The sequence below is a fragment of the Callospermophilus lateralis genome, chromosome 11 (assembly GCF_048772815.1).
Source record: "Callospermophilus lateralis isolate mCalLat2 chromosome 11, mCalLat2.hap1, whole genome shotgun sequence".
NCBI classification, from domain to species: Eukaryota; Metazoa; Chordata; class Mammalia; order Rodentia; family Sciuridae; genus Callospermophilus; species Callospermophilus lateralis.
Window position 1 is genome coordinate 18,150,282 of NC_135315.1, and position 26,013 is coordinate 18,176,294.

Sequence of the window (26,013 nt, forward strand, 5' to 3'; positions counted from 1 at the left end):
AGAAACCCAACGACAGAAATAAATATAACTTGAAACTAAGGATTGAATGTTATACAAAATGTTAAACCAAAAATGTAAAAAGTGATGAATACTTAGCACTACTACACTGCACAAAAATGGTTAAAATGGTTTTATTGTTACCAAAATTAAAAATATAAATAAATAAACAGAAAGTAAGTAATAAACCACATATATTTTTTTTTTTTATGGTGAAAAAGATGTATATTTAGAATTGGCCAGTGGGGCTCTTTCGGTGATCCCAATTTTGTTGGCAACATTCAATGCATCATAATCAGAAAACAGTTGAGCATGCCCCTCTCTCTCCATCAGGCCTGATTAGGGTGTTGACCTTGACCACATCCATATCACAGCTTCCTCATAGCCTGTTTGATCTGGTTCTTGTTGGCCTTGACACAATGAACACAAGCATGTTGTTGTCATCTTCTGTGTGTGTGTGTGTGTGTGTGTGTGTGTGTGTGTGGTACCAGGGATTGAGCACAGGTGTGCTTTACCACTGAGCTACATCCCCTGACCTTTTAATTTTTTATTTAGAGACGGGGCCTAGCTAAGTTGCTGAGACTGGCTTTGAACTTGTGATCCTCCTGCCTCAGCCTCTGGAGCTTCTGGGATTTCAGGTATATGCCACCACATCTTGCTAACACCCATTTAAAAAATTTATTTTGAGAGAGGGCCTCCCAAAATTGTCCACATTGGCCTCGATCTTGTAATCCTCCTGCCTCAACCCTACTCAAGTAGCTAGATTACAGCTGTGCACCACCATGCCCAGAGAGTCACTCTCTTACAGTTCTTTTTGTTTTGGGGGGTATATTTTATGATGAACATATTAATTTTGTACAGCAGTTCACGTAAATAATTTCTAAGTAATTAAATATTCATTCATTAGGGGCATATGCAGAAAATATTTTTACTGCTGAGAGTATATGGCAAAAATAGGTTTGATGCTCATTCATGTAGAGAAACTTTCTTATATATGGGCAGAGACATATATAAGAATGTGAACTTAACCACTGTTTGGAAAGCTGGGAAATAACCCAAATAAAAAAGAATGGATAAACTAGGTTATATTCAAACAATAGAATACAGTGGTTTGAGTGGATAAGAGCTACATGTATCAATATGGGTAAATATTTTAAAACAATTTTAAGTGAAGACAGCCAATGCTGAATCAAAAGTACAACATATAAGACAATGTGATATATTGTTTATGGATACACACATATGTATTAATAGTGTACTATGTTTAAAAACTTTCAAGAGGAAGAGAAATACCAAATTCAGGAATATTCAAATAGGTGTTTTATTTTATTTTAGTACTATGGATTGAAATATGGATTGAAACCAGGGGATCTTAACCACTGAACCACATCCCCAGCCCTTTTATTTTTGAGACACAGCTTGCTAAGTTGCTGAGGCTGGCCTTGAACTTATGTTCCTCCTGCCTCAGTCTCTCAAGTCACTGGGATTTACAGGTGTGTGCCACTGAGCCCATCTCAAACAGGTGTTTTTGTTGCTGGGGACTGAACCCAGGTCCTTGGGTATGCTAAGTACATACTCTCCTACTGAGCTATATCCCAAACCCTTCAAATGTTTCTCTTAAAGAAAAAAAGGTATAACTAAATGTAACTAGTTCAAAACTAGCTCTCCTCAGTGACATCCTTATATCTCTGTGTATCTTCTCACAAACTATGCACATGCAAGGACAGATAAAGATATGCACCCTCCTATTCCACCTTTCTTTTAAACACAAATGGTAGCAATACCATTACACCCTGTTTTTGAGCTTCACTTTTCTAACACTATATCTTGAATTTTGTTATATGTCAGTACATAAAAAGCTGTTTGTTTTTTGAGACAAGGTGTTGCTGTGCTGCCTAGGATGATCTTCAACCCCTGGATTGAATGATGATCCTCTGACATTAACCTACACATGGCTACATTAAGTAGTTTTTTGTCATTTTTCTTTTCTGTGGTGCTGGGGATTGAATCCATGACCTCACACACACTCAGCAACCCTCTATTACCCAGCTACATCTCCATCCCTCCCTCATTCATCTTTTTAAATTTTATTTTTGTAGTTGTAGATGGTCAGCATGCCTTTATTTTACTTGCTTATTTTCTGTATGTGGTGCTGAGGATCAAATCCAGTGCCTCACATGTGCTAGGCAACATGTTCTGCCACTGGGCCACAACCACAGCCCTCCCCCATTCATTTTATAGCTGCATAATATTTTGCATGTCTGTACCAGGCTTTTATGAACCAATCTCCTATATATAGAATATAGACTATTTTGGTCCTTTTACCACAAGGAGCTTCACTGCAATGAATACCCTTATGTCACTCTGCACATATGTATGTCTTATAATACATTTCTCAAAATAGAAAAGCTGGGTCTTTAAAATAACTCCTCAAAAAGAGTACCAATTTATTTCCTGCTCCAACACTTACCAGTGTCTGTTACCCTATCACAGGTCAACACAGTTACAATCAGGCTTTTGTGTGCGTATGTGTGTGCGGTACAGGGGACCAAAGTCATGGTTTGTGTAAAAGAGGAAAGTGCTCTACCACTGAGCTACATCCCCAGCCCTATTATCAGACTTTTTGATCTGAGCAGAAAAGGTATTTTGTTGCAATTTTAATTTTCATCTTCTTCTTTTTTTTTTAACCTTGGTTTTGTTTATTTATTTTCATGTGATGCTGAGGATCGAACCCAGTGCCTCACACGTGCAAGACAAGCACTCTACCCCAGCCCTAATTTTTACCTTCTTAAAAATGAATGTTATTGAGCATATTTAATTTTTCAGAGATTTATTTGGAAAGCAGATAGATATTCAAGGGAGAATGAGGATATATAAATGTGGGGGAGGGAATCTTTTGGATGAAGAAAGAAATACATATTCAAGGGATAATGCTGGCCATCTTGAGGGTGAAAAGTATGGGGATAAAGGAAGGAAAAACATGTTAAAGAAAGAATGCAGGGCCATCTTCAGAGGGAGCTAGACTGAGCCTGAGCATCTCTCTCTCTCTCTCTTTTTTTTTTTTTTTTTTTTTTGTTCTGGGGATTGAACCCGGGGCTCTACCACTAAGCTATACCACCATCCCTTTTAAATTTTTATTTTGTGGCAGTCTTGCTAAATTGCCCATGCTGGCCTCCATCTTATGATCCTCCTGCCTCAGCCTTTTCAGTAGCTGGGATTACAGGTGTAGCTCAAACTCATCCTAGACCCACTGGGGCTCCCAAGTCTGTAAACTGATAAGCAACACTTGCAAGACAGCCACTGGACTATCTGGAGCTGAGGCTGTAACTCAGTGGTAGAGAATGTACTTCACATGCACAAGGTCCTGGGTTCCATGACCAGTCCCCAAATAAATAAATAAATAAATAGGCACATCTGTGAACATGACAAAGAAGCAAGTCTTTGGGGGTTGCTTCTATCCTCTGACTTCATTAGTTTTCCATTCTTACTCAGAGAAATAGAGAAGCCATGGGACTAACATTCGCAACATCCTTTACTGCCAGCTGAACAACTTCGTGTCATGCTCTATCATAATTTTAAAAATTGAATTCTCTCATTCCAATACAACTAATTCTATAAAGTATCATCACCAAACACAAGTTGTTTTGTGATTTCTCCAGTACACTTTACTTTTTTGGAGGGGTAACTAGGAATTGAACTCGGGGCACTTGACCACTGAGCCACATCCCCACCCCATTTTGTATTTTATTTAGAGTCAGGGTCTCACTGAATTGCTTAGCAACTTGCTTTTGCTGAGGTTGACTTTGAACTCATGATGCTCCTGCCTCAGCCGCCGGGGCTGCTGGAATTAAAGGTGTGCTCATGGCTCCAGTACATTTTACTGTGTGTTCAGTTTTATAGAATGTGACTATCCCGTATTTCAACACTTGCATTTGTAACATTCATAAATATCAATCCATAAGTAACTACGGTAAAACTGTCACCTGACAGGGGTCCAAGGAAGCCCCTCCAAAGGAAAGGGGATCTCAATTGGGCCTGGGCAGGTTCTTGATGGCTTCTGGAGAATTTCAGGACATATGAGAAAGTGAAGCACAAGCAAAGATTTTTTTAAAAAATATTTTCTTCTTTGTATTTTTATATCTTTATTTATTTATTTTTATGTGGTGCTGAGGATCGAACCCAGTGCCTCGAACGTGTTAGGTGAGCGCTCTACTGCTGAGCCACAGTCCCAGCCCCACAAGCAAATATTTTTTTTTTTTCTTTTTGGTGGTGCTGGGGATCCAACCAGGACCTCACAGCTACACCAGTTGCCCCACAAGCAAAGATTTATTGAAGGCCACAACAAAAGAGTGCACAAAGAATGTGGGCACTCCATTCTTCTTAGAGAAGACAAGACAGGTGACATGCCCAGGGTTAAGCTCTCTGATTATACACATAGGACTTTTCAGGGAACAAAAGTGCAGGTTCTTGGACAAGCTTCTTGAAAATAAAATTCCACGACAATCATTTTGTACTTGGGTTCAGAATAGTACTCTTTGGTCAACAGTCTACCTATAAATGATTCGTGGACCCACTGTGTAAAATCTTTGAACCTGATGACATTTAAATAAATAATATATTTTTGTTCTAGTTGATCTGTTTACAAGTTGAAGGTTTTGTTCATCTAACTAAAAGGACAAGTCATCCTCCTAGATCTGGCTCCCCACCTACTAAGTCTCTTTTTCTCTTTCTCCAAGAACCTACTCATCTCAAAACAAGGACCAAGTTGCTTGTCCTCAGAATGACAATCATATTATTTCTCATGGGTTCACAAAATATATATGCCATGCTTTTTGTGTCCTAGAGATAAAGTTGGGTAACCACCTACCTGGCTCCAAAAAAGAACAAACTGGAACCAGGCAAGACCAGTTTCTGCCCTCTCACCCCCCAACTCATTCCCATTCTTCTGTAATGCACTACAAAAAGTCTGTCAACACCATTTTGGTCAGAACTGCTTTCTACCCAGACCATAACCTGTCCATATAAAGAAAAAAAAAAAAAAAAAAAAAAGAAGAAGGTGAATCCCCGTTTCCATAAAGTGCCCACCCCCTCTGCAAGAAAAAGTCATAAATAAAATAATCCTCCCTTTTGTTAATGAAGACTTCTTTTTTCACAGGTCAAACGCTAAATCAAGCCCTGACCTTAAGGGATTCATATATGATATTGCATGGTGAAGGCGATTCCCCACTCACTGTCTTGACAGGGTCACAGAGAGAAAAAGTGTTGGCAAAGCTGCTCTCCCACTGTCTTGACAGGGTCACAGTGAGGATGAATGCTGGCAAAGCCACGCTGGTTGGTGGGCAACCGAAACCATGAGACCCTTTTTTATGTAATTGGGACTTTGCATTTTCATGCTTATGTTTCTGACAGGAGGCATGAGTATGTTAAATGCCAAACAAATTAAATTTCAGATGGCTAGAGCATAACAGGTAGTTCATGCCTTGGAGGCTGTTCTACTACCCCTCAGCATATCAAGGACAAAGTAGAAGGCTGTTCTTCTATCTCAGTACATTGTGGACAAACCTGATAATGGACAACAATCATCCTTTGAAAGGTCATGAGAATTTTAGGCACCACATTGATTATATCAACTAGAACCCAAGTCCATATTTCCGGCCTCTTAGAAAACCTAATCAGTATACTTATTTTACAAAGTTCACCACATGTAGTCTCATTTTTACATTTAGGAAAGTTAAAACATATAAAGAAATATTCTTCTCTTTTTATAAACTCTTTCTTACTTTACATAGGGATATATGATGAGCATAGTTAATATTGGTGGAAAGTGGATTGGTGTTTAGAACTTACTTTCTATTGAGAAAGATTATAAAGATATGAGAACTAGTGCACCTTGACTGAGAAACAAAGAAACTCTTTGAGAAAGCAGCTCAACCAGTTTTATGAGAATAAATTTAGGAATTAATTAAAATAGCTTTATAAGACACAGTTTTAGAATAATGTTAGAAATATTATTTTATTTAGATTCTTAAGTTTAGAAATTCTTAAGTTTTTAGTTGTATAGGTTTCTGATATGTTTTAAGAATGACTCATAAACTTTAGGAAATTTTTTTTTAATTTTTTTTTAATTTTTTTATTGGTTATTCAAAACAGGAAATTTTAAATATAAGATTTAAAGGGACTTTTTTAGATGGGAATTTTAGATTAGAAATAAAGTACAAGTGTACTTTAGGTTAATGATTGGTTAGGAGACTTAGAGTCTGGTTACTAGTTTGGCATTAGTTAATAAGAAAATAATATATCTTGGGAAAAATAGTAAATCTTGGGAAAATCTGAAAAATGTAAATTAGTGACATATTTTATTAATGATTCTGTACTTTTAATAATTATATAACTGAAGGTCATATCCTGGAAAAATGTAAATTAATGTTACATTTTTTGTACCCCCAATCATGGTTAAGGAAATGTCATGTCTTGGCAAAGTTTTAAATTATATAATCAATGACGTATTCTGAATCTATAATGATGAGAAAAATTGTAATAAAAGATGACCCAGAGAAAGCTGCATTAGCTCTCTCTCTGGAGATTGCTCCAACGGAATGACTCCTGTCTCATCTTTTCGCTGACGCCAATCATCCTTCAGGACTCCCTGGACCCAACTAGGGCAGGACCCAGGCAATTGCAAACTTGTCTGCCAGCTTCAGCGACTTAGCGAGGCCCTAAGCAATTTAGTGAGACCCTGTGTCAAAAAATAAAAGGTCTGGGGATGTGGCTTAGTGGTTAAGCACCCCTGGGTTTTAATCCGTTACCCCCTGCCTCCAAAAGAAATGGGGTAGGAGGGAAACAAACCAAAACCCAAAGTGCAGATAATAAAAGCATTTTCTCACAGAGTTGTAGAGAGGATTACAAGAGATAATGCATGAAAAGATCTTAGCCCAATGCCTGGCGGAGGATAAAGTAGCTCTAAAGGTATTCCTGTGTAAACGTGGAACCAATGAACAAAAGAAATAAAATTAAGGTGCTTGTACATTTATTGAGCACATACTATTTGTTGGTACTGCAATAAGTACAGCACGACGACTGCATTGAAATAAATGCAACACACTGCAGAGTTCTTAACGCAGACAGAAAGGAATTAAGAAAGGGTTCTGGAGCTTGTGTTTTCAGGGAGTGGGGCTCGGCGTGGAGAAGGTGGCAGGAGTCGGTAGCGATGGTGGATATTCCCGGTAGAAGCATCAGGTCCCTGCTCAAAAGCCATGGGAGAGTGGGTGGCTTAGCCTACGAGGGCTCGTGGAAGGGCAGCTCGGTGAGATGGGAGGAAGCGCTGGAATCGACGTTCAGGTCCAGTCCTGTTACTAGCCCCGTGACTTTGGTGGCCAAGTTACTGAACCTCTGTGAACATTCACAGTTGAAAAAGAGTCTTTATGTTAAAGATGCTCACCTGCCGGAGTTCCTGTGCGATTGACTGACAGTGTGTAACCGAACACGCGCTTTGCTAGGAAGGTAAGAAATACCGAAGCAGGTCACAAGCCCAGCGCGCGGGGGCGTGGGCTTCCTCTCCGGGCATGCGCGCTGGGCCCGCGGCGCGGCCCGTCAGGCACTGCGGTAGGCACCCTGGGGGCTGGCAGGACCCTGACCCCAAGATGGCGGCGCCCTGCGAAGTGGCCGCGGCAACCTCCGGCGAAAGTGATGCCGGGGGTGGGGGTTTTGGATCCTGGCTGGACGGACGGTTGGAGGCGCTGGGAGTGGACCAAGCCGTTTACGGTTCCTACATCCTTGGTGTCCTGCAGGAGGAGGAGGAAGAAGAGAAGTTGGACGCTCTGCAGGGTATCCTGTCTGCTTTTCTGGTGAGTAGCCCGGACCCATCCTTCAGTCTTAGGCCGGCATCGGAGGATCCCAGTCAGTACTTCGCATCCCGCTACCCCTACCCGGCGTCACGAAGGCTTAGTGGTGTTACTGGGAGAAGTACATTTCTAGCTCTACGCTACGGATGAAGGAGATTGCTCCCAAACCAGGTTTTGGGAAGCTTGAAGGTTGCAGGTGCTTCGAGAGGAAAGTCTTTCCCTTATTCCTGGGAACGAGGCCCTCTCGGATGCCTGTGGGTAAGTTGCAGAATGTTCTTATGAAGGCGTTGGATGTCTAAAATGAGAGTTTTAGCTAAAACGTCTACAAACCAATTCCATTCCCATCCATTTAGTGTTGAGAGTGGAGAATAAAATGTTCTTGGGATGCTTGTTTACCCTGGGAGCTGTACCTAGGGCTGTCCCATGACAAAAGCCTGCAGGAAATCTCCTCTCAGGTTCTCCTTTCGGAGTAGGAGGCCAAAAAAAGGTAACCTCGTGCTAAGGATCTTTTCATGGCAAGTGGAACTGAAGCAAATGTTGTGCTTGAATCTTTACAATATTTAGAAATTAAGTAATCGGGGTGTGTGTGTGTAAGTGTGTGTTTAGTGGGGAGTGATTAGAAAAAATTTAAAAAGATAAAGTTTGTATTTAGACTCTTAGAAGCAAATTGATTCAGAAATGTTTACTTTAAACTTTTTACCTGTAGTAAATGATTAAAATGTCCACTTTTCAAATCTGATCATTCTGCCTTATCCCCATTTCTCTCACCTCCAACACACAATTCTTAGATGGCGACTCTAGAGTAGATTGGCTACAAGTGCTGTCTGGCTGTCCATCAGATTCTTTTAAAAAATACAACAATCTCAAGACTGCGGTTGTAGCTCAGTGGAAGAGGGCTTGCCTAATGTGTGTTTGATCCTCAACACCACATAAAAACAAATAAAATAAGTGTATAAAAAGTACAATAACATTATTTAAAAAATAAAACCGGGATGCTCAATATTCACCTCTTTAAAAAAAAATAAGATAAAATACAACAATCTAAAAGATAAAATTTATTTGTGTCATCACTAAATACTATACGTAGACACTAGAGTTGTCTCTGCATTCATGGTTAGAAGAGATGTTGGAAATTGGACTACTACTCTGAAAGCTGCCAGTTCATCAAAAACATTATTTTTTTCTTGGTAAGTGCTCAGGTTTGTACAGGTTTTTAGAATGAATTCATTTGTTATTCTTTTTTTAGATGTTGATGGACCTTTATTTTATTAATTTATTTATATGTGATGCTGAGAATTGAAGCCAGTGCCTCACACATGCTAGGCGAGCACTCTACCACTGAGCCACAACCCCAACCCATTATTTGCTATTCCTTTTTTTTTTTTTGATATTTTTTTAGTTGTAGATGGACACAATACCTTTATTTTATTTGTTTATTTTTTGTGGTGCTGGGGATTGAACCCTCACCCATGCTAGGCAAGCACTGTGCCACTGAGCCATAACCCTGGCCCCTCTCATTTGCAATTCTTCAAGCCAATTTTAAACAGGGACTGTTTAAAAAGTGAATAAGGATAAGCATGGTGGCACATGCTTGTAATCCCAGCTACTGAGAGGAGTAGGGTGAGAAGATTGTAAAATAGAAAGAGGCTAGGCTCCGCAATTTAGTAAGTCACTGTCTCAAAAGCAAAAAGGGGGCTGGGTGGCTCAGCGGTAGAATGCTCGCCTCACATAAGTGGGACCTGGGTTCGATTCTCAGCACCACATAAAAAGTAAAGACATTGTGTTGTGTCCATCTACACCTGAAAAAAAAAAAAAAATGGCTAGGAGTGTAGCTCAGTAGTAAATCCCTGAGTTCAATCCCCAGCACTACACACACAGACCAACAAAACAAAACAAAACAAAAAAACCAGAATCAAAAGATACTATGAAAATATAGAAAGAAATATGTATATATGTACTTAATATAGAAGTATAGAAGGCAGGAAACATTTTTTTCAAATACTAGAGTATTTTTAGAGGTACACATGCAAGGAAAAAATGACTTACACTTGATGGAAGTGCAGTTCATTATTTGGCACATGGTTGAAATATAACAATAGTGTAGGTATCCCAGATCCCTCTGGCAAGAACCTCTTTGAGTCCCAGAACCTGCTCTGGCAAGATTGGCCCATAAAGGAGAAAGCTATAGCCCAATTTGTAAGGCAGCTTGGTAGTTCAGTGGAAATTCAATGTAGTGTTTTTTGTTTTGTTTTGTTTTGTTTTGAGGGGAGGGGGTTCTGGGGATTGAACCTGGGATTGATTTACCACTGAGCTACCTCAGCCCTTTTTATTATTTGATACAGGGTCTCATTAAGTTGCTGATTATTAGTAAGAACTTGACATAGACAACGCTATTTTGAAACACATCCTCCCTTTCAGAATAAGAGTCACCCCAGACAATATTCCATCATCATAGAAAGAAACCCCAAACAATATTATTTCATCATCATACAAAGAAAGGAAATTGTTATCTGGGATTAAAATCCTGAAAAATATCAGGTTTGACAGGAACAGTGATCACCTCAAAGATAAGAGTTGAGGACCACAAGGACCCTTCCCCGACAACCCCCTAGCAACAGCCTAACCTCCAAAATTCCCCCACTCCCTCATGCCCCTACATCTATCCAAGGTTATAAATGGAAGATGAGTCTCAGTCTCCACTGGGCTCCCCTCCACAGGTTTGTCCAAAATAAACCTGTTTTACTGTTGAGCCGCCTTTCCTTTCTATTTCCTTCATTTAGTTCTTTCTTTATGCTAAGGGCCTCACTAATCTGTTGAGGCTGGCTTTGAACTTGTACTCCTCCTGTCTCAGCCTCCTGAGTCACTGGGATTATTGGTGTGCTCCACCATGCCTGGCTGAATACATTCTTTTCTTATACCCTGACATTGCAGATTATAGGGGAAAAATAACAAAGACAAGGAATTTTTGTTTTTGTGTGTGCTGGGGATTGAACCCTTGGCCTTGTGCATGCAAGGAAAGCACTCTACCAACTGAGCTATATCCCCAGCCCAGAATTCTCATTTTTATTTCCAACTGAGAAATGTCTAATGACTCCATGAAAATGTTGTTAAAATAACTTGGGCTGGGCATGGTGGCATATGCCTGTAATCCCAGCAGCTCAGGAGGCAGAGGCAGGAGGATCTCAAGTTCAAAGCCAGCCTCAGCAATTTAACAAGACCCTAAGCAACTTAGTGAGACCCTGTCTCAAAATAAAAAGGGCTGGAGATGTGGCTCAGTGGTTGAGCGCCCTGGGTTCAATCCCCAGTACAGTCCCCTTTCTCCCCCAAAACAAAAAACTTTGGTACTTCTTTGCACTAGCTCCTTAACCAACCCTTTTCATGGTGTTATTATTTGAAGCTATGGCTCTATTGGTAAAGGGAAACGTGTTTGCCTCATACTTTTTTATTTTTTTAGCAGACACTTGATAGAAAAGGCAAAGTAATTTAGAAACAGAGTTGGTTCTTTGTGTTTTCATGTTGTTGCATAAGCTGTGAAAAAAAAATTTCCCCCATTTCTTGTTATTGAACCAGCATTGCACACATTAGGCAAACACTCTACCACTAAGCTACATATCCAGCCCAACAAAATCATTTTTAAGGTTGATTTCATTGCATTGTCCAATTCACATACTAGTTTAATTTTTCTTCTATGTAGAAACTACTCTGGGAAGAATAGACCAGGAATCATAAAGTGAGACAAGGTTCTTGTCCATAAAACATGAGGAGCATCTTTACAGAACAAAAAGAGCCAAGAAATATGGTTTGTATTAAGCATATAATTCAAAGTGCTGCTGTCAGTCAGTCTGGCAGCATATAATGCGAAAGGTCTCTGACTTTTGTATCACATTTCTTTCTAGGAAAAACAAAAACCAGGGCCAAACCAAGTTGCCAAATTGGGCTAGGATTCAATATTAGAAATGATGAAATTTGTTAGCAATAATTTGAGGTAATATTCAAGAATAGTGGGCTGGGGATAGCTCAGTTGGTAGAGTGCTTACCTTGAATGCACAAAGCCCTGGGTTTGATCCCCAGTACCAATAAATAAATAATTTATAAATAAATAAGTAAATAAATAAATCCAAGAATAATGACGGAGCAAATAACAATAAATAAAAGCTTTCTATCATCTTTTCTTTTATTCTGCTCAGTAGTACTTGCACTGATTGGTTCATCACATTTTTATTGATGGATTACTGTATGCCAGGTACTACCGTTACTGCAAAATAGAAATTTCTGCCCTTCTGGGGTTATAATCTAGAAGGGAAACGTTTTCCCAGTAAATTATAGTGCTATGTTAGGAAACTAATAAGTGCTAAGGAAAAGGGGGCGTTTTAAGAAGATCAGAAGTGCAATAGAGGGTAGGTTACAATTTTATGTAGGATAGTTAGGGGGTTATATTTTATGGCAATTGTTTATATACCAGCCTCCTAAATTGTGTATGAAGCCAGGCACTATTTTTCATTCATTTCCTGGTTCACATCTTAGTGTGTTGAACAAAGCAGGCACTTTCTGAATGAATAAATGAAAGAATGATGATTGAACTGCTTTGGTTTAGGTGAGGAAACAGGAAATAAACCAGTTTGTCCTCCAAGAATATCCTTTTTATTTGGCTCTCCACTTCTTTTCTAATCCTTTTTTCTTTCCCCGTTCCTTTGCTTTCCCTGCTGGAAAGTCTATGAATTATGGAAGCTCTGACCCAAAGAAGTTTCTGTGTGTCTAGCTCAAGCAGTAAAAGGATGAATGGTATAGGAAAGAATCCTTTGTTGATACAAAACAAGAATATCACAATAAGTTTTGTTCTAACTTTTTTCTTTAGGATAGCATAATACAGTGGTGAATATTATGGGCTCTTAGCCAGATTTCTTGGGTTCAAGTCCTCTTTATTATTTATATTTTTGGGGGATGCCAGGGATCGAACTCAGGGGCCCTCTACCACTGAGCCACATCCCCAGCCGTATTTTGTATTTTATTTAGAGACAGTCTCACTGAGTTGTTCAGCACCTCGCTTTTTGTTGAGGCTGGCTTCGAACTCAAGATCCTCCTGCTCAGCCTCCTGAGCTGCTGGGATTATAGGCGTGCGCCACCATGCCCAGCTTATTATTATTATTGTTATCTTTATTTTGGTACTAGGGATTAAACCAGGGGCGCTCAACCACTGAGCCACATCTCCAGCCCTTTTTTATGTTTTATTTAGAGACAGATTTTTGCCAAGTTTCTTAGGGCCTCACTAAGTTTCTAAGGTTGGTTTTGAACTTGTGATCCTCTTCCCTCATTCTCTCAAGTCACTGGGATTATAGGCATGTGCATCCACCTTAAGTCCTCTTTAATCCATTATTACTTGTATGACCTTGAACAAGTTACTTAACCTCTGTACTTTGGTTTCCTCATATATAAATTGAATAACAGTAGTAATACTTTATGTAATTATTTTTTTCTTAACATTTATTTTTTAGTTGTAGGTGGACACAAATACCTTTATTTTATCTTTGTGTGGTACCTCACACATGCTAGGCGAGCATTCTTCCTCTGAGCCACAATCCCAGCTCCTACATAATTGTTTTAAAACTTGAGAATTCTTTTTTTTTTTTTAACTTGGAATCTAACCCAGGGGCAGTTTACCACTGAGCTACATTCCCAACCTTTTTATTTTTTATTTTGAGACAGAATCTCACTAAGTTGCTTAGGCCCTTGCTAAGTTACCGAGGCTGTCCTTGAACTTTTGATCCTCCTGTCTCTGCCTCCTAGGCTGCTGGGATTCAGGCATGTGCCACTGTACCCAGTTGCAATTTAGGTTTGTTGTTGTTGTTGTGTTTTGGGGGGGAGGATACTAGAGATTGAACCCAGGGGCCCTAACCACTGAGCCACATCCCCAACCACATTTTTTTTTAATATATATTTTGAGACTGTCTTGCTTAGTTGCTTAGGGCCTAAGTTACTAAGACTGGTCTTGAGCCTGTGATCCTCCTGTTTCAAGTCTCCCAGATCTCTTGGATTACAGTTGTACGTCCCCACAACACCTGGTGAATTGAGAATTTTTATGTAAAGTTTTTAGTACAGTGCCTAGCAGATGGGGTAAGCACCTAATAAATGTGAACTCTGATACCTTGTCCTGTGAAGTAGAACAGGAAGTGGATGAAGGCAGACAATGAACATGGAGAGAATGTTTATATATATATATGTGTGTGTGTGTGTGTAGTATACACATATATAATTTATTTATTTTTAGTTTTAGATAGACACAATACCTTTACTTTATTTACTTTTATGTGGTGCTAAGGATTAAACCCAGTGCCTCACACATGCTAGGCAAGTGTTCTACCACTGAGCTACAACCACAGTCCTAAGAATGCCCATATTTTTGAATGCCTATGCTTTGCCAAGTAGAGTAGACACTGTATACAAATTTTTATTTATCCTCACTAAAATCCTTGGAAGATGTGAAGTTCAGAAAGTTTTGCTCATAAGCCAGGCAGGGTGGTGCAGGCCTGTAATCCCAGCTACTTGGAAGGTTGCAGACAAGTGAATCACAGGTTTTAGGCCTGTGATTTAGCAAATTCCTATCTCAAAAAAAAAAAAAAAAAGGTTTAGGGATGTTCCTCAGTGGTAAAGCATTCCTTAGTTCAGTTTTTTTCTGAACCAGACATAAAGAAACTTGCTTATAGATCTGGAATTCAATCCCTGGTATCAAAAAAATTTATAATAAAAGATAAGGAGAGCCGGGCACAGAGGTGCACATCTATAATCCCAGCAGCTCTGGAGGCTGAAGCAGGAGGATCCTGAGTTCAAAGCCAGCCTCAACAAAAACGAGGTGCTAAGCAACTCAGTGAGACCCTGTCTCTAAATAAAATACAAAATAGGCCTGGGGATGTGGCTCAGTAATTAAGTGCCCCTGGGTTCAATCCCTGGTACCCCGCCAAAAAAAAAAGGTAAGGAGAGAGTGGGGAAGGGAAAAGGGGAGATGCTGATGACAAGTAGAAAATTTCACTGAGACAAGAAATAAGCTTTAATGAGCTGTGGCACAGAATGGTGACTAAAATAATAATGTATTTCAGAATTGCTGAAAGTAAATTTTAAATGTTTTCACAAACTGACAAATATGTAAGATTATGAACCTGTTAGTTTCATAGTATCATGCCCAGTGTAAACATATATCAAAACATCATTGTATAAATTTTTTTAAAATTAATTAATGAATTTATTTTTTTGAGGATGAGGACTGCCCTGAGCTGGTGGGAATCTTTTACCCTGGAGCTTGGCAGGATGGAGTAGGTGCTCTTGATCTAGCAGGTGTGAATTTTGGGACAAACACACCAAATTCCTTCTGTGCCCATAGAGACATATTCTGTGGCTCCCAAAACCTTCCCAGGATCTCTTCTCAAATCTGGCAGGGAGAGCTGTGCCCTCTGCATAGGCCTTTTTAAGGTTGCTGTTGTTTTTGAGAACTCTCTCAGAAAATTAATCAATCTACTTTTGCAACTAGGAAGAAGATTCGCTCCTTAATATCTGCAAGGAGATTGTGGAACGATGGTCTGAAACTCAGAATGTTGTCACCAAAGTGAAAAAAGAAGGTAGAGTTGGTGTTTCTGTATGGCATTTTGGTGTGTGACCTCAAGGGTCCTTTCTAAAAGCCTTACTGTACAGCTCTTTGGGAGAGAGTGTTTCATTTTCTCCTTTGGATTCTCGTTCTTCCTAAGATGATTTACACTGGCGAACACTTGAGAAGCCGGATTTCCTTTTCCTTTTGCATTTATCCATTTTAGCCTGACCACAGTTACCTTCATTGTGGTTTTTGCTTTCCTTTCATCCTCTCTCCACAGCACATATGGGTATATATTTTTCTCACCTCCCATCTTTTTTATGTTCTCTTTTCATAACACAAATTATGGTTGGGATTTTGGTTTATTCAGCTAAATCATTTACCCTTTAAAATGCAAAATAAATGGGCTAATATTTTAATTAGTTGCAGAAAACTCAATTTATAAAAATCAAACTTAAGAAGAATCTAAACTACACCCTTGGGGGCTGGGGTCGTGGCTCAGTAGTAGAGCGATTGCCTAGCATGTATGACGCACTGGGTTCAATTCTCAGCACCACATATAAATAAATGAACAAAATAAAAGTCCATCAACGTCTAAAAAAAGTGTTTAATAAATAAATAAAAATAAACTTCACCCTTGATTTTCAGTCTTTCCTATACATTAGAATCACTTGATACACTAGGGTTGGACTCCAGGTATTGGTGTTTTTAAAAAACTCCTCTAGAAGGTTCTAATGTACAGCCAGGTGTGAGAGCCCCTACTTTACACCATTGCTTCCTTTCCTTCAGAATGGAGAACTTAGTAGTTGATCTTATTTTAAAATAAGGCAAAATATTTTTAGTTCAAGCATTGTACTTGGCACAATTATAAACATGATTGATTCTCCAGTTGATTCTGGAGTCTTTCTTAGGTTTCTGGAATAAGAGAAGAGAAAATTGCCTGTTTAGAAGAAGCTTGTCTATGCTTCTAATGCAGTGCTTTTCTACCTTTTTTTTTTTTTTTTTTTTTTTAAGCAGCCGAATCAACGTATAAATCAAATAAAATCAGGGCTGCTGTGATTGAAGATGGATGTAAGACCTAAAGCCTGGCCTGCATGGCCTTTCCTTTTCTGTCTCACATGTCCCTGAGGCATGTTCTTTGAACCCTAGGACCTTTGAGTCAACAGCTGCCAATGTCTTTTACAAGCACTGCCCTGGTGAGCTGGTGGTTGGGTGAGCTTGTTTTCTGTCATACAAACGTGTTTTCCCTCTCTCCTGCCTCCCAGATGAGGTACAGGCCATTGCCACCCTCATTGAGAAGCAGGCACAGATTGTGGTGAAGCCCAGGATGGTGTCGGAAGAGGAAAAACAGAGAAAAGCTGCCCTGCTTGCCCAGTATGCTGATGTAACCGATGAAGAGGAATATCCTTTCTGGAATCTCAGCACCATTCCCTGAGGGTGACACCAGAAGTGTTGACGGTTTACAGTGCTCTTTAGGAAATTGTCAATCACCTCCCATAGTTTAATTTTCTTCTCTAAAATGGCAAAGATCTATGGACCTTGATGGATACGAGAAATGAGTTGGAATAGTTGATACTGGAGATAAATATGTACTTTGGTGCTAAGGAATGAACCCAGGACCTCATGCATGTTAAGCATGTACTCTATCACTGAGCTACACTCTCTGCCTAGACTTTTATTTTCAGAAGTACATTTCTGAAAACTCAGTGTAGAGTAAATAATGCCTTAGTGAACCAGTATGATGTGCTTTCAGAAAAGAAGATATAGCTGTGATTCCTTATATTTGCATGAGACTTTTCTGTATGGTGTACTGTCACATGTATAACCATCTTTCTTTTCTTTTCCAGTCAGTAAAGACACTGATAACACTTAAGAGATGATGAGTGATCACAGGCATTCAGAAAATCAGTGGCAAAATCAGGACTAGAACCTGGATACCTTTGGGTGAAGGATACCCTAACTTAGGAGCCATTTAATTCAAATATTTTTAATGTGACCATAGTTAAAAGTAAAGCCGAATCCCTAAACACTACCAAAATAAATTAGAATCTGAGTGTGGGAACCGTACAAAAAGAAAGTAGTGTAAGTAGGGACAGATTTAGTTCCCTGTAAATTTGAAATTTATTTAGGAAATGCTTAGCTTATAGAGCCTACTTGAATGAAGTATGTGGCTCATTATACAGTAAGACATCATCCCAGAAATATCAGCTGGCTAATCACTATTTAGGAAAGAATATTTGGGTGCTTTGGAGACAGTTTCTCTTATGCTTTTTCCTTACAACTTTTCTTACTAGGGTTAGCAGAGTATGGTTCCAATGATAAATAAAATCTCAGTTCTTGGGTTAGAATAGAACTTTTATTTTTTTTCCCCCATTGGAAAAAAAAAACAAAGCTTTTAAGCTGGGTACAATGGTTCATGCCTGTGATCCCAGTGACTTAGGAGGCTGAAGCAGGAGGATGTCAAGTCTCAAAAAATAAAAAGGGCTGGAGAGGTAGTTCAGTGGGAAGTGACCCTCGGTTAAATCCCCAGTACTGCCCCCCGCACCCCCCCCAGCCCATCCCTACCCCCGCCAAATAGGGCTGGGGATATAGCACATGAGTAAAGCACTTCTGGGTTAAATCCCTGGTTCCCTCCACCAAAAAAATAAAAAGAACTTTTAAAGCATTGATTCCCCTGGAGAATGTGTTATCACATGAATTTCTGGGCTTTATACTCCCTCCCCAGAGTTTCTGATTACGTTGGTTCAGATTGGAGCCCAAGAATTTCTAATAAGTTCCCAGGAGGCTCTGTAAATAGCCCTTTGAGAACCATTGTTTTAGAGGTCATTTCATTGTCTCCTGGCTTTCAGATAATGTGACAGTCCTCCCAGATCAACTTTAAGTTTCTTTTTAGCCTCCAAGAAAAGACTTTTGCTGTGGAAGGTGCCATATGCCCGTAATCCCATTAACTCAGGAGGCTGAGACAGGAGGATCTTAAGTCCAAGGTCAGCCTCAGCAATTTGGTAAGACCCTATTTCAAGATAAAATAGAAAGGGATGGAGATGTAGTTCAGTGATTAAGTGTCCCTGGGTTAAATCCCCAGTCCAAGGGAAAAAAAAAAAAAAAAAAAGGAATTGTTAGAGAAGCTTAGAACAATCTTCTTCTTCCTAAATTTAGATTTCCAAAGATGAATCTCTGGGGTTTACTATCACATTCTGGACAAAAGTCCTTTTTCCATTCAGATAGCTTTTCCTCTCCACCAATCTACAGAGTATTTTTAAATACTGAGTTGGGATGTGTGAACCTTTGTTTTCCATCCAGTTTTCCTTAACATCACTTACTGAAGCAGATGAGAAGGATGATTCAGGTGCCACCACGATGAACATTGGTTCAGATAAATGTATCCTTCTTTGTGACCAGCCTCATGTGTTTCTCCATGGAATTCTCTTGAGCATCAATTTTTATTTTGTCGTTGCTAGTACTTCCCGTTACCTGCAGGAACTCATGCCAGCATTGGGAGTACAGATGGTCAATTTATCAAGCATATTCTGCAAAGAAAAGAAGTTAACAAGTACTGTTAACTTATCCCTTTTCTTTCTTTTTTTCTTTTTTTTTTTTAATTTTATTTTTAGTTGTAGATGGACACAAAACCTTTTATTTTTATGTGGTACTGAGGATCGAATCCAGTGCCTCACATGTGCTAAGCAAGTGCTCTACCACTGAGCCACAGCCCCAGCAAGAAGAATTTCTAAGGAAAAATGAACATCTGTACTCCCTGTGTGCAGCTCTGGGTTGCCTACCATTACGGAAATAATTAAAATAATATTGAAGTTTTGTGTTTATTCTCAAAAACTTTATAATTTCTTGGAAAGAGAACAGACTGAATACTAAACATAATATAAACATATTGAAACATGTGTTGAGAAAGGTTCTGACCAACAGAATCATTTCCTAGAGAAGATGGGTTTAGAAATATACCTTAAGCCAGGTGGGTGATGCACACTGGTAATCTTAGCAACTCAGGAGGCTGAGACAGGAGGACCGAAAGTTTGAGGCTAGCCTCAGCAACTCAAATAGGCTGGGTGTGTTTATAATCAGTGGCTTGGGAGGCTAAGGCAGGAGGATCACAAGTTCAAAGCCAGCCTTAGTAACTTAGCAGGGCCCTAAGCAACTTAATGAGAGCTTATCCCAAATTATAAAACCAGCTGGGGATGTGGGAATGGTGCCTGCTTTCAATCCCCTGCATCCCCCCCCCACCCCCCACCCCCGTCTTCCAACAACAACAACAAAAAAAAAAGATAAAAAAGGACTGGAGATGTAGCTGAGAGATAGAGTGCCTTTGGGTTCAATCCCTAATACCTGTCCTCCAAAAAAAAAAAATCTACTCTAAGCTGGGTGTGGTGGTACTTGCCTGTAATTGCAGCTACTCTGGAGATTGAGACAGTAGGATCACAAACTTGAGGCTAGAATGGACAATTTAGTGAAACCCTGCCTCAAAATAAAATTTTGAAAAAGGGATGGGGAGGCTGGGGATATAGCTTAGTGGTAGAGTGCAGAGTGGTAGGTAGCACGCAGAAGCCCTGCATTCAGTCTCTAATGCCATAAAAAAGAATGTGACCTCCCCCCAAAAAAAAGAAAAGGGCAGGGGCATATAATTGGGGATATAATTTGGTGGTAGAATACCACTACATTCAATTTCCCAATACCACACACACACAGAAAATTCACTTTACTTATTTCGTAGTGGGGATTGAACCCAGGAGCACTTAACCACTGAGCCCCATCCACAGCCCTTTTTTATATTTTACTTTGAGATAGGGTCTCACTGAGTTGCTTAGGGCCACGCTAAATTGCCAAGACTGGCTTTGAACTCATGATCCTCCTGCCTCAGCCTCCCAAACTGCTGGGATTACAGGCATGCACTACAGGGCCTGGCTGAAAATTCATGATGAAGATATGCCAGGTATCTTGGTGCATGCCTGTAATCCCAGTCACACAGGAGGCTGAGATGGGAGGATTGCAAATTCTGAGCCAGCCTCGGTAAAAGTGAGGCACTAAGCAACTTAGTAAGACCCTGTCTCTAAATAAAATACAAAAGTAGGGCTGGGGATGTGGTTCATTGCTTGAGTGCCCCTTAGTTCAATCCCCAGTACACCCCGCCCCCCCAAAAAAATGAAGGGTTTGGTATAGATTGTCAGAGAAGGGGAAGTTAATTCAGAGAGACCCATTTATTTTTGGTGCTGAGGATTAAACCCAGGGATCTATTACTGAGCCGTACTCTCAGCTTGAGACTCATTTGTTTTAAAACACTAAAGGAAAAAGTCATGTTTTAAGAGTGGAGAGAAGCTTGTCTAATATTAACAGGTTTTGTTTTCAAAGTTAAAAGAAATAAGCAGTACAGTTTTTGGCCAGTTATTTTCTGTTAAACATTTTATATTTCTTGTAATTTAGTGTTGATGGTTATTAGAATATGGATTTCACTTAAGCTTTAGTGGCCTAGGGAAAAAATCAAATTGATAAAATTTAGTAAGGTTTAAACCTTTTAACTCTCTTCAAGCATTTTAAAGTACATAAACATTTTCCAGTTAAATTAATGTTCTCCTCACTAACCCTAGATACTCTGCAGTGTTCTGCTATTAAGTACCTATTCCTAGGCTGGGGTTGTGGCTGAGTGGTAAAGCACTTGCCTAGCACGTGTGAGGCACTGGGTTTGAGCCTCAGCACATAAAAATAAAGGTGTTGTGTCCATCTACAACTACCTATTCCTGAATGAGCATTCACTTTTTTGTGTGTGTGGTGCTGGGGATTGAACCCATGGCCTTGTGTATAGGCAAGCACTGTAACTGAACCATATCCCCAGCTCTTGAGCTCTGATAAATATTTAAAAATTCAGATTTAAGTCTAAGATTTTTTTCCTGAGGACATTTTAGATCTTCTATAATTAATGATAGCTTTAGGATTTCCATTAGACCAAAGATAAACACAAGGATGGTTTTGTTTTGGTATTGGGGATTGAACTCAGGGGCACTCAACCACTGAACCACATCCCCAGCCTTAATTTGTAATTTATTTAGTCCCTCACCATCGCTGAGGCTGGCTTTGAACTCCCAATCCTGCTGTCTCAGCCTCCCTAATCGATGGGACTACAGGAGTGCATCACCATGCGACACACAAGGGTGGTTTTTTAAGATTAGGAATAGATAAGGGATAAAGGTACAGGTCACAACTACAACTTTCCTCTTTCTTGCTGAGTCCTGAATGCCTTTAACTCACCTGTAGCTCTGTTTCGAAACACCAATGTAGAAGATGTCCTCAATGCTCGGAAATTGGAGAGAGACTCACTTCGGGATGAGTCCCAAAGGAAGAAGGAACAGGACAAGCTGCAGAGGGAGAGAGACAAACTAGCCAAGCAGGAGCGCAAGGAAAAGGAAAAGAAAAGGACACAGAGAGGGGAGCGAAAGCGATAACCCTGGCCTGTTCAATTCTTCCCCTGCTTCAAGAACTTGATGAAAAGGAAAACTGGCTTTGCAAATGTGTATTTAAGAGAAATGAGAAAACATTGCATAGTTCTTTCCCAAGGCATTTCCCTTTTGTTTACATGGTCAAAAGGAAAATCACAATCACTTTTAATTATAAAAATGTGCCATGTTTTGCTGATGTGGATGATCAGATGATTATAGTTAATGTCTGTACCAAAGAGCTGCAATTGGGGCAATCTTTATATTTTAATACTGAAGTTCTGTGCTCCTTTTGGCTCCTTTTTTATAAAATGTCTTCCCTCACCTAATTTTCCTTGAATAAATAGCAGGATTCAGAAAGCTAACAGTTAGGGTTTTCATCTGGGAGAAGAAACATGACTGTTCCTCTGAGATGAAAAGTGCAAGTATAAATTACTTCCGAGGTAATATTTACTCCTAAGTGTAGTATAGTTTTATGGCTGATATATAAAGCTAATCAGGAAGCTAGGTGGTGTGGTACACACCTGTAATTCCAGCTCCTGGGGAGGCTGAGGCAGGAGGATGACAAGTTTGAGGCCAGCTTGGGCAAATTAGTGAGACCAGTCTCAAAAAAAAAAAAGGCATAGAGACTCACTGCTGGGTTCAATCCCCAGTGCTACCAAAAAGAAAAACTAATGAGAAACCCTACTTGGATTGGATTTTGTTACATGACAGAAAACTAAGAAAGTGGGAAGAAATTATTTGGAGTGTGTTTAAGATCTGAGAGCTTTTTTTTAAAGAAAATTTCAACTGATGGGATAAAAAAGTATCTTTAAGATAGTTAAATATTTTTCTTCATATAGGCTGTGACATTAAGAAGGATATGTCAACATTGAGTGCAACATTATCATTAAGCTAGATTCATTTTTTTTATAATCATGAATTCTCTTGAAGGCCAGTAGAAATTTTAACCCCAATTTTCCCTAAAACATGAATATTAAAACCTGGTAACTCCTGATGAGAGAAACTGGAGGAATTGCCCTTTTAAAGAAACACTGGAAATCTTGCTAATATAAAAAATAGTGTACATAGTAGGTGCTTAACAAATTTATTGAATGAATGAATGGGAAAATTGCCTGGGAGAGTCAAAAGTGAGCAAGAACTCTCCATTTCTACCTTTTTCACAAGCCACATTCAATTATAAATAAGGCTGTTCTCTACTTGACTTCAGGCAATAGTAGACCTTCGAGAAGCCTAAAGAGCATTTTTCTCTCATAAGACAAAGTAGATATTTTATACCATGAGTCAGCAAACTACCAACTGCAGGGCAAATTTGGCTATCTTTTTTTGTATGGTACAAACTAAAAATGGTTTTTACATTTTCAAGAGGCTATAAGATAAAGAACACATGATACAACCTGAATTATTTACTGTCTAGCCCTTTCAAGAAAGTTTGCTGATCTTTGTTTTATATCATTAACTATGAGATTAACAAAAACTTTTATCTTTGTGCAGAAGGTTGAAAATAAAAAGCATGGTTAAGGAAAAGGAAATTATGTTACCTCTTCATAAAGTCCTCTAACCATGGCATTGCAAAAATAACGACATTTTTTAAAAAATAAACTTTATTTAAGTCACCATCTTCTGTCTTATTCTGATTCTTTCCAGCTACCCATGGAAATGAAGTCTGTCATTTTATCCATGGATTCGTGAAGGGTACTTGTTTTAATAGTTCTTTCTTCTGGGACTCTTATGTATGTCACAGTTAAGTGTACATTCTAATGCTTAAAACCGGAAAAAAAAAAATTAGTTCAGTAGGTTTTGAGAAATGTTATCCATTTAACTTGGGTGCTAATAATAAATCCTTTACATCTAAATCTAAAATGATTGATATCACAAAGGGAAAATTTAAACAACCATATCTTTTAGAGTAAAATTGAATTTTAGGTCACATTTGGGATTTTAGTCATAACATTCCTAACCCTCCAGAATTTTATAGTAGCAAATTATTCAAGCAGGAAGAATACTGATACAATAATTGAAGGTAATTTCATATTCCTTTCTAAAAAAATTCTTTTTTATTTTTCTTTGTTGATGGACTTTTATTTTATTCATTCATTCATTTATATGCGGTGCTAAGAGTTGAACCCAGTGTCACACATGCTAGGCAAGCGCTCTACCACTGAGCCCAATCCCAGCCCCTAATTCCTTTATATAAACTTCTTCCATTAAAAAATAAGTATATCAAATTCCTTTGGCTTATAAATGGTGGGAATATCATCTTTACAGATCACTTCAAATTTTGTAATTGATATTTAGAAATGCAATGAATAAGAACCATCCATTACAGGGTATACAATTGAAAGGGACAATATAAGAATTACCTACTAGGTGACTTATGATTTAGCAAAATTTCAAAGAAATACTTTTGAAGTGTTTTGTAATGGACCCGGGTACATTTCTCTGACCACTGTCATTTTTATTCTGGTTTGCCTGGATTAATGGGCAGAGTAAAAGTTTATATTTGAAGGGTCAGGTGAGATCCAAGTATATGAGTGGGAGTAATCTACCAACATCATTACATACATGTTAAGTAAGAACTTAAGTTCTTATCAGTTAAATGAAATTCAGTTCTTATCAGTTAAATGAAATTCAGTGGTTTTCTGACATGAATAACACTGTATGTGGTATGTTAATTGAACCTGGGGCCCTTTACTACTAAGTTACATCCATAGCCCTTCAAATTTTATTTTGAGACAAGAGTCTAAATTGTTAACCTCGTTATTTTCCTGCTTTGGCCTCCTGGACAGTTGGGATTATAGGTGTGTGCCACTGTGCTCAATTTGGCATGAGTAACTTTTTTTTTTTTAGTACTGGTAATTGAACTCAGGGTCACTTAACCACTAAGCCACATCCCAAGCCCTTTTTTTGTTTCAAGACAGGGTCTCACTACATCTGTAGGGCCTCCATAAGTCACTGAGGTTAGTATCAAACTTGCAATCCTCCTGTCTCAGTCTCCTGAGCTGCTGGAAATACAGGAGTGAGCCACTGGGCCTAGCAACATATGCAACTCTTAAGGTTAATAACTAATACAAATGTAAAAAAAAAGAAACCAAATATTTTCAACAAAGTAATTTATTTCTTCCTGAGAGACTAAATTCAGTACAATATTTGTTTTCAGAACATCCAACATGTCTTAATGTCAAACTTAACCACTTTCTGTGCAGTGACTGTGGTGGGGTGATCTGTTTTATTTTACTGCCTTCAATGTAATTGATTTGGGTAGTTCTAAGGCATATCAGTGATCAAAATGTTTCTCCCTACAGTTACTCCTGCATTCTCAATCAGTTTCTTCCGCACATCATCTAAAGAAAATTTATGTGGTGTGATTACACTCTTTTTTTTAAATATCAGGATTTCTAAAACTAAGGAAAACACCAACATTTAAAACATCAGTGTTTCTAGTCAAGGATATTTCAATTAAATTTCATCAGTACATTATATTATAGTTTAACTCATGTAGAAATGTTAAAACCCAAGATCTCCTGAGTCACATAATACCAACAATTCATATTAATGAATAAATTACTTGGGTTCCATATAAAGATATTAAGTGATGAGAAACAGAAAAAGCCAACCTTTCAAGTGCTCTTTTTAAAAAAAATACAGAAACTAAAGAACACAACTACACAAAATATACACTAACCAATTGCAAACTAAACTAGTTAAAGATTAACCTTAAAAAAATACATTTTAGAACTTCGTGATACCCTCATAAAAGACAGCAAACTAAGGGTATTACAACAATAGTCATTATTTTAGTTACTGTGCATCAAGTCTAAAAGATCCAGATAAAGGAAATGTTTTGTTTTGATTCAATTTAAATACTTTAAAATTGGAAATATTTAATAATTGATAGTAAAATTAAATTTTAAAGAATATACACAAATGATTTGAACAGGTTTTATATTCAGTAACTTGCATGGTTTTTACACTGGCACTTTTATCACTAATTTAGGAGAATCAGATGCATTTCCCTCCATATAGACACTAAGATTTCAAATTTATAAATATGGTAGTTATTTTAAATTTACATGAATATTGGGTTTGTCCCTGTTTTCCTTTGTTTCCTAGGTATTATCCAGTTTTGTAAGGAAAACACTTTTATATCACAATCAAAACT

General features: G+C 38.6%; 1 protein-coding gene across 1 annotated transcript; it reads left to right on the forward strand.

Annotated features, from left to right (window-relative positions):
• The first annotated feature begins 7,613 nt into the window (after positions 1-7,613).
• On the forward strand, positions 7,614-21,995 carry Ccdc43 (coiled-coil domain containing 43). The gene is made up of 5 exons (XM_076870907.2): positions 7,614-7,841; positions 15,358-15,445; positions 16,680-16,815; positions 18,735-18,793; positions 21,673-21,995. The coding sequence occupies exons 1-5, from the start codon at positions 7,638-7,640 to the stop codon at positions 21,858-21,860; spliced, it is 675 nt and encodes a 224-aa protein (XP_076727022.1). The 5' UTR covers positions 7,614-7,637; the 3' UTR covers positions 21,861-21,995.
• The last annotated feature ends 4,018 nt before the right edge of the window (positions 21,996-26,013 follow it).

Coding starts and splice junctions, on each gene's coding strand:
- Ccdc43 (XM_076870907.2), top strand. CDS start 7,638: ATGGCGGCGCCCTGCGAAGTGGCCGCGGCAACCTCCGGCGAAAGTGAT. Junction 7,842..15,357: donor GTATCCTGTCTGCTTTTCTG/GTGAGTAGCCCG, acceptor TTTTGCAACTAG/GAAGAAGATTCGCTCCTTAA. Junction 16,816..18,734: donor GATGTAACCGATGAAGAGGA/ATATCCTTTCTG, acceptor AACATCACTTAC/TGAAGCAGATGAGAAGGATG.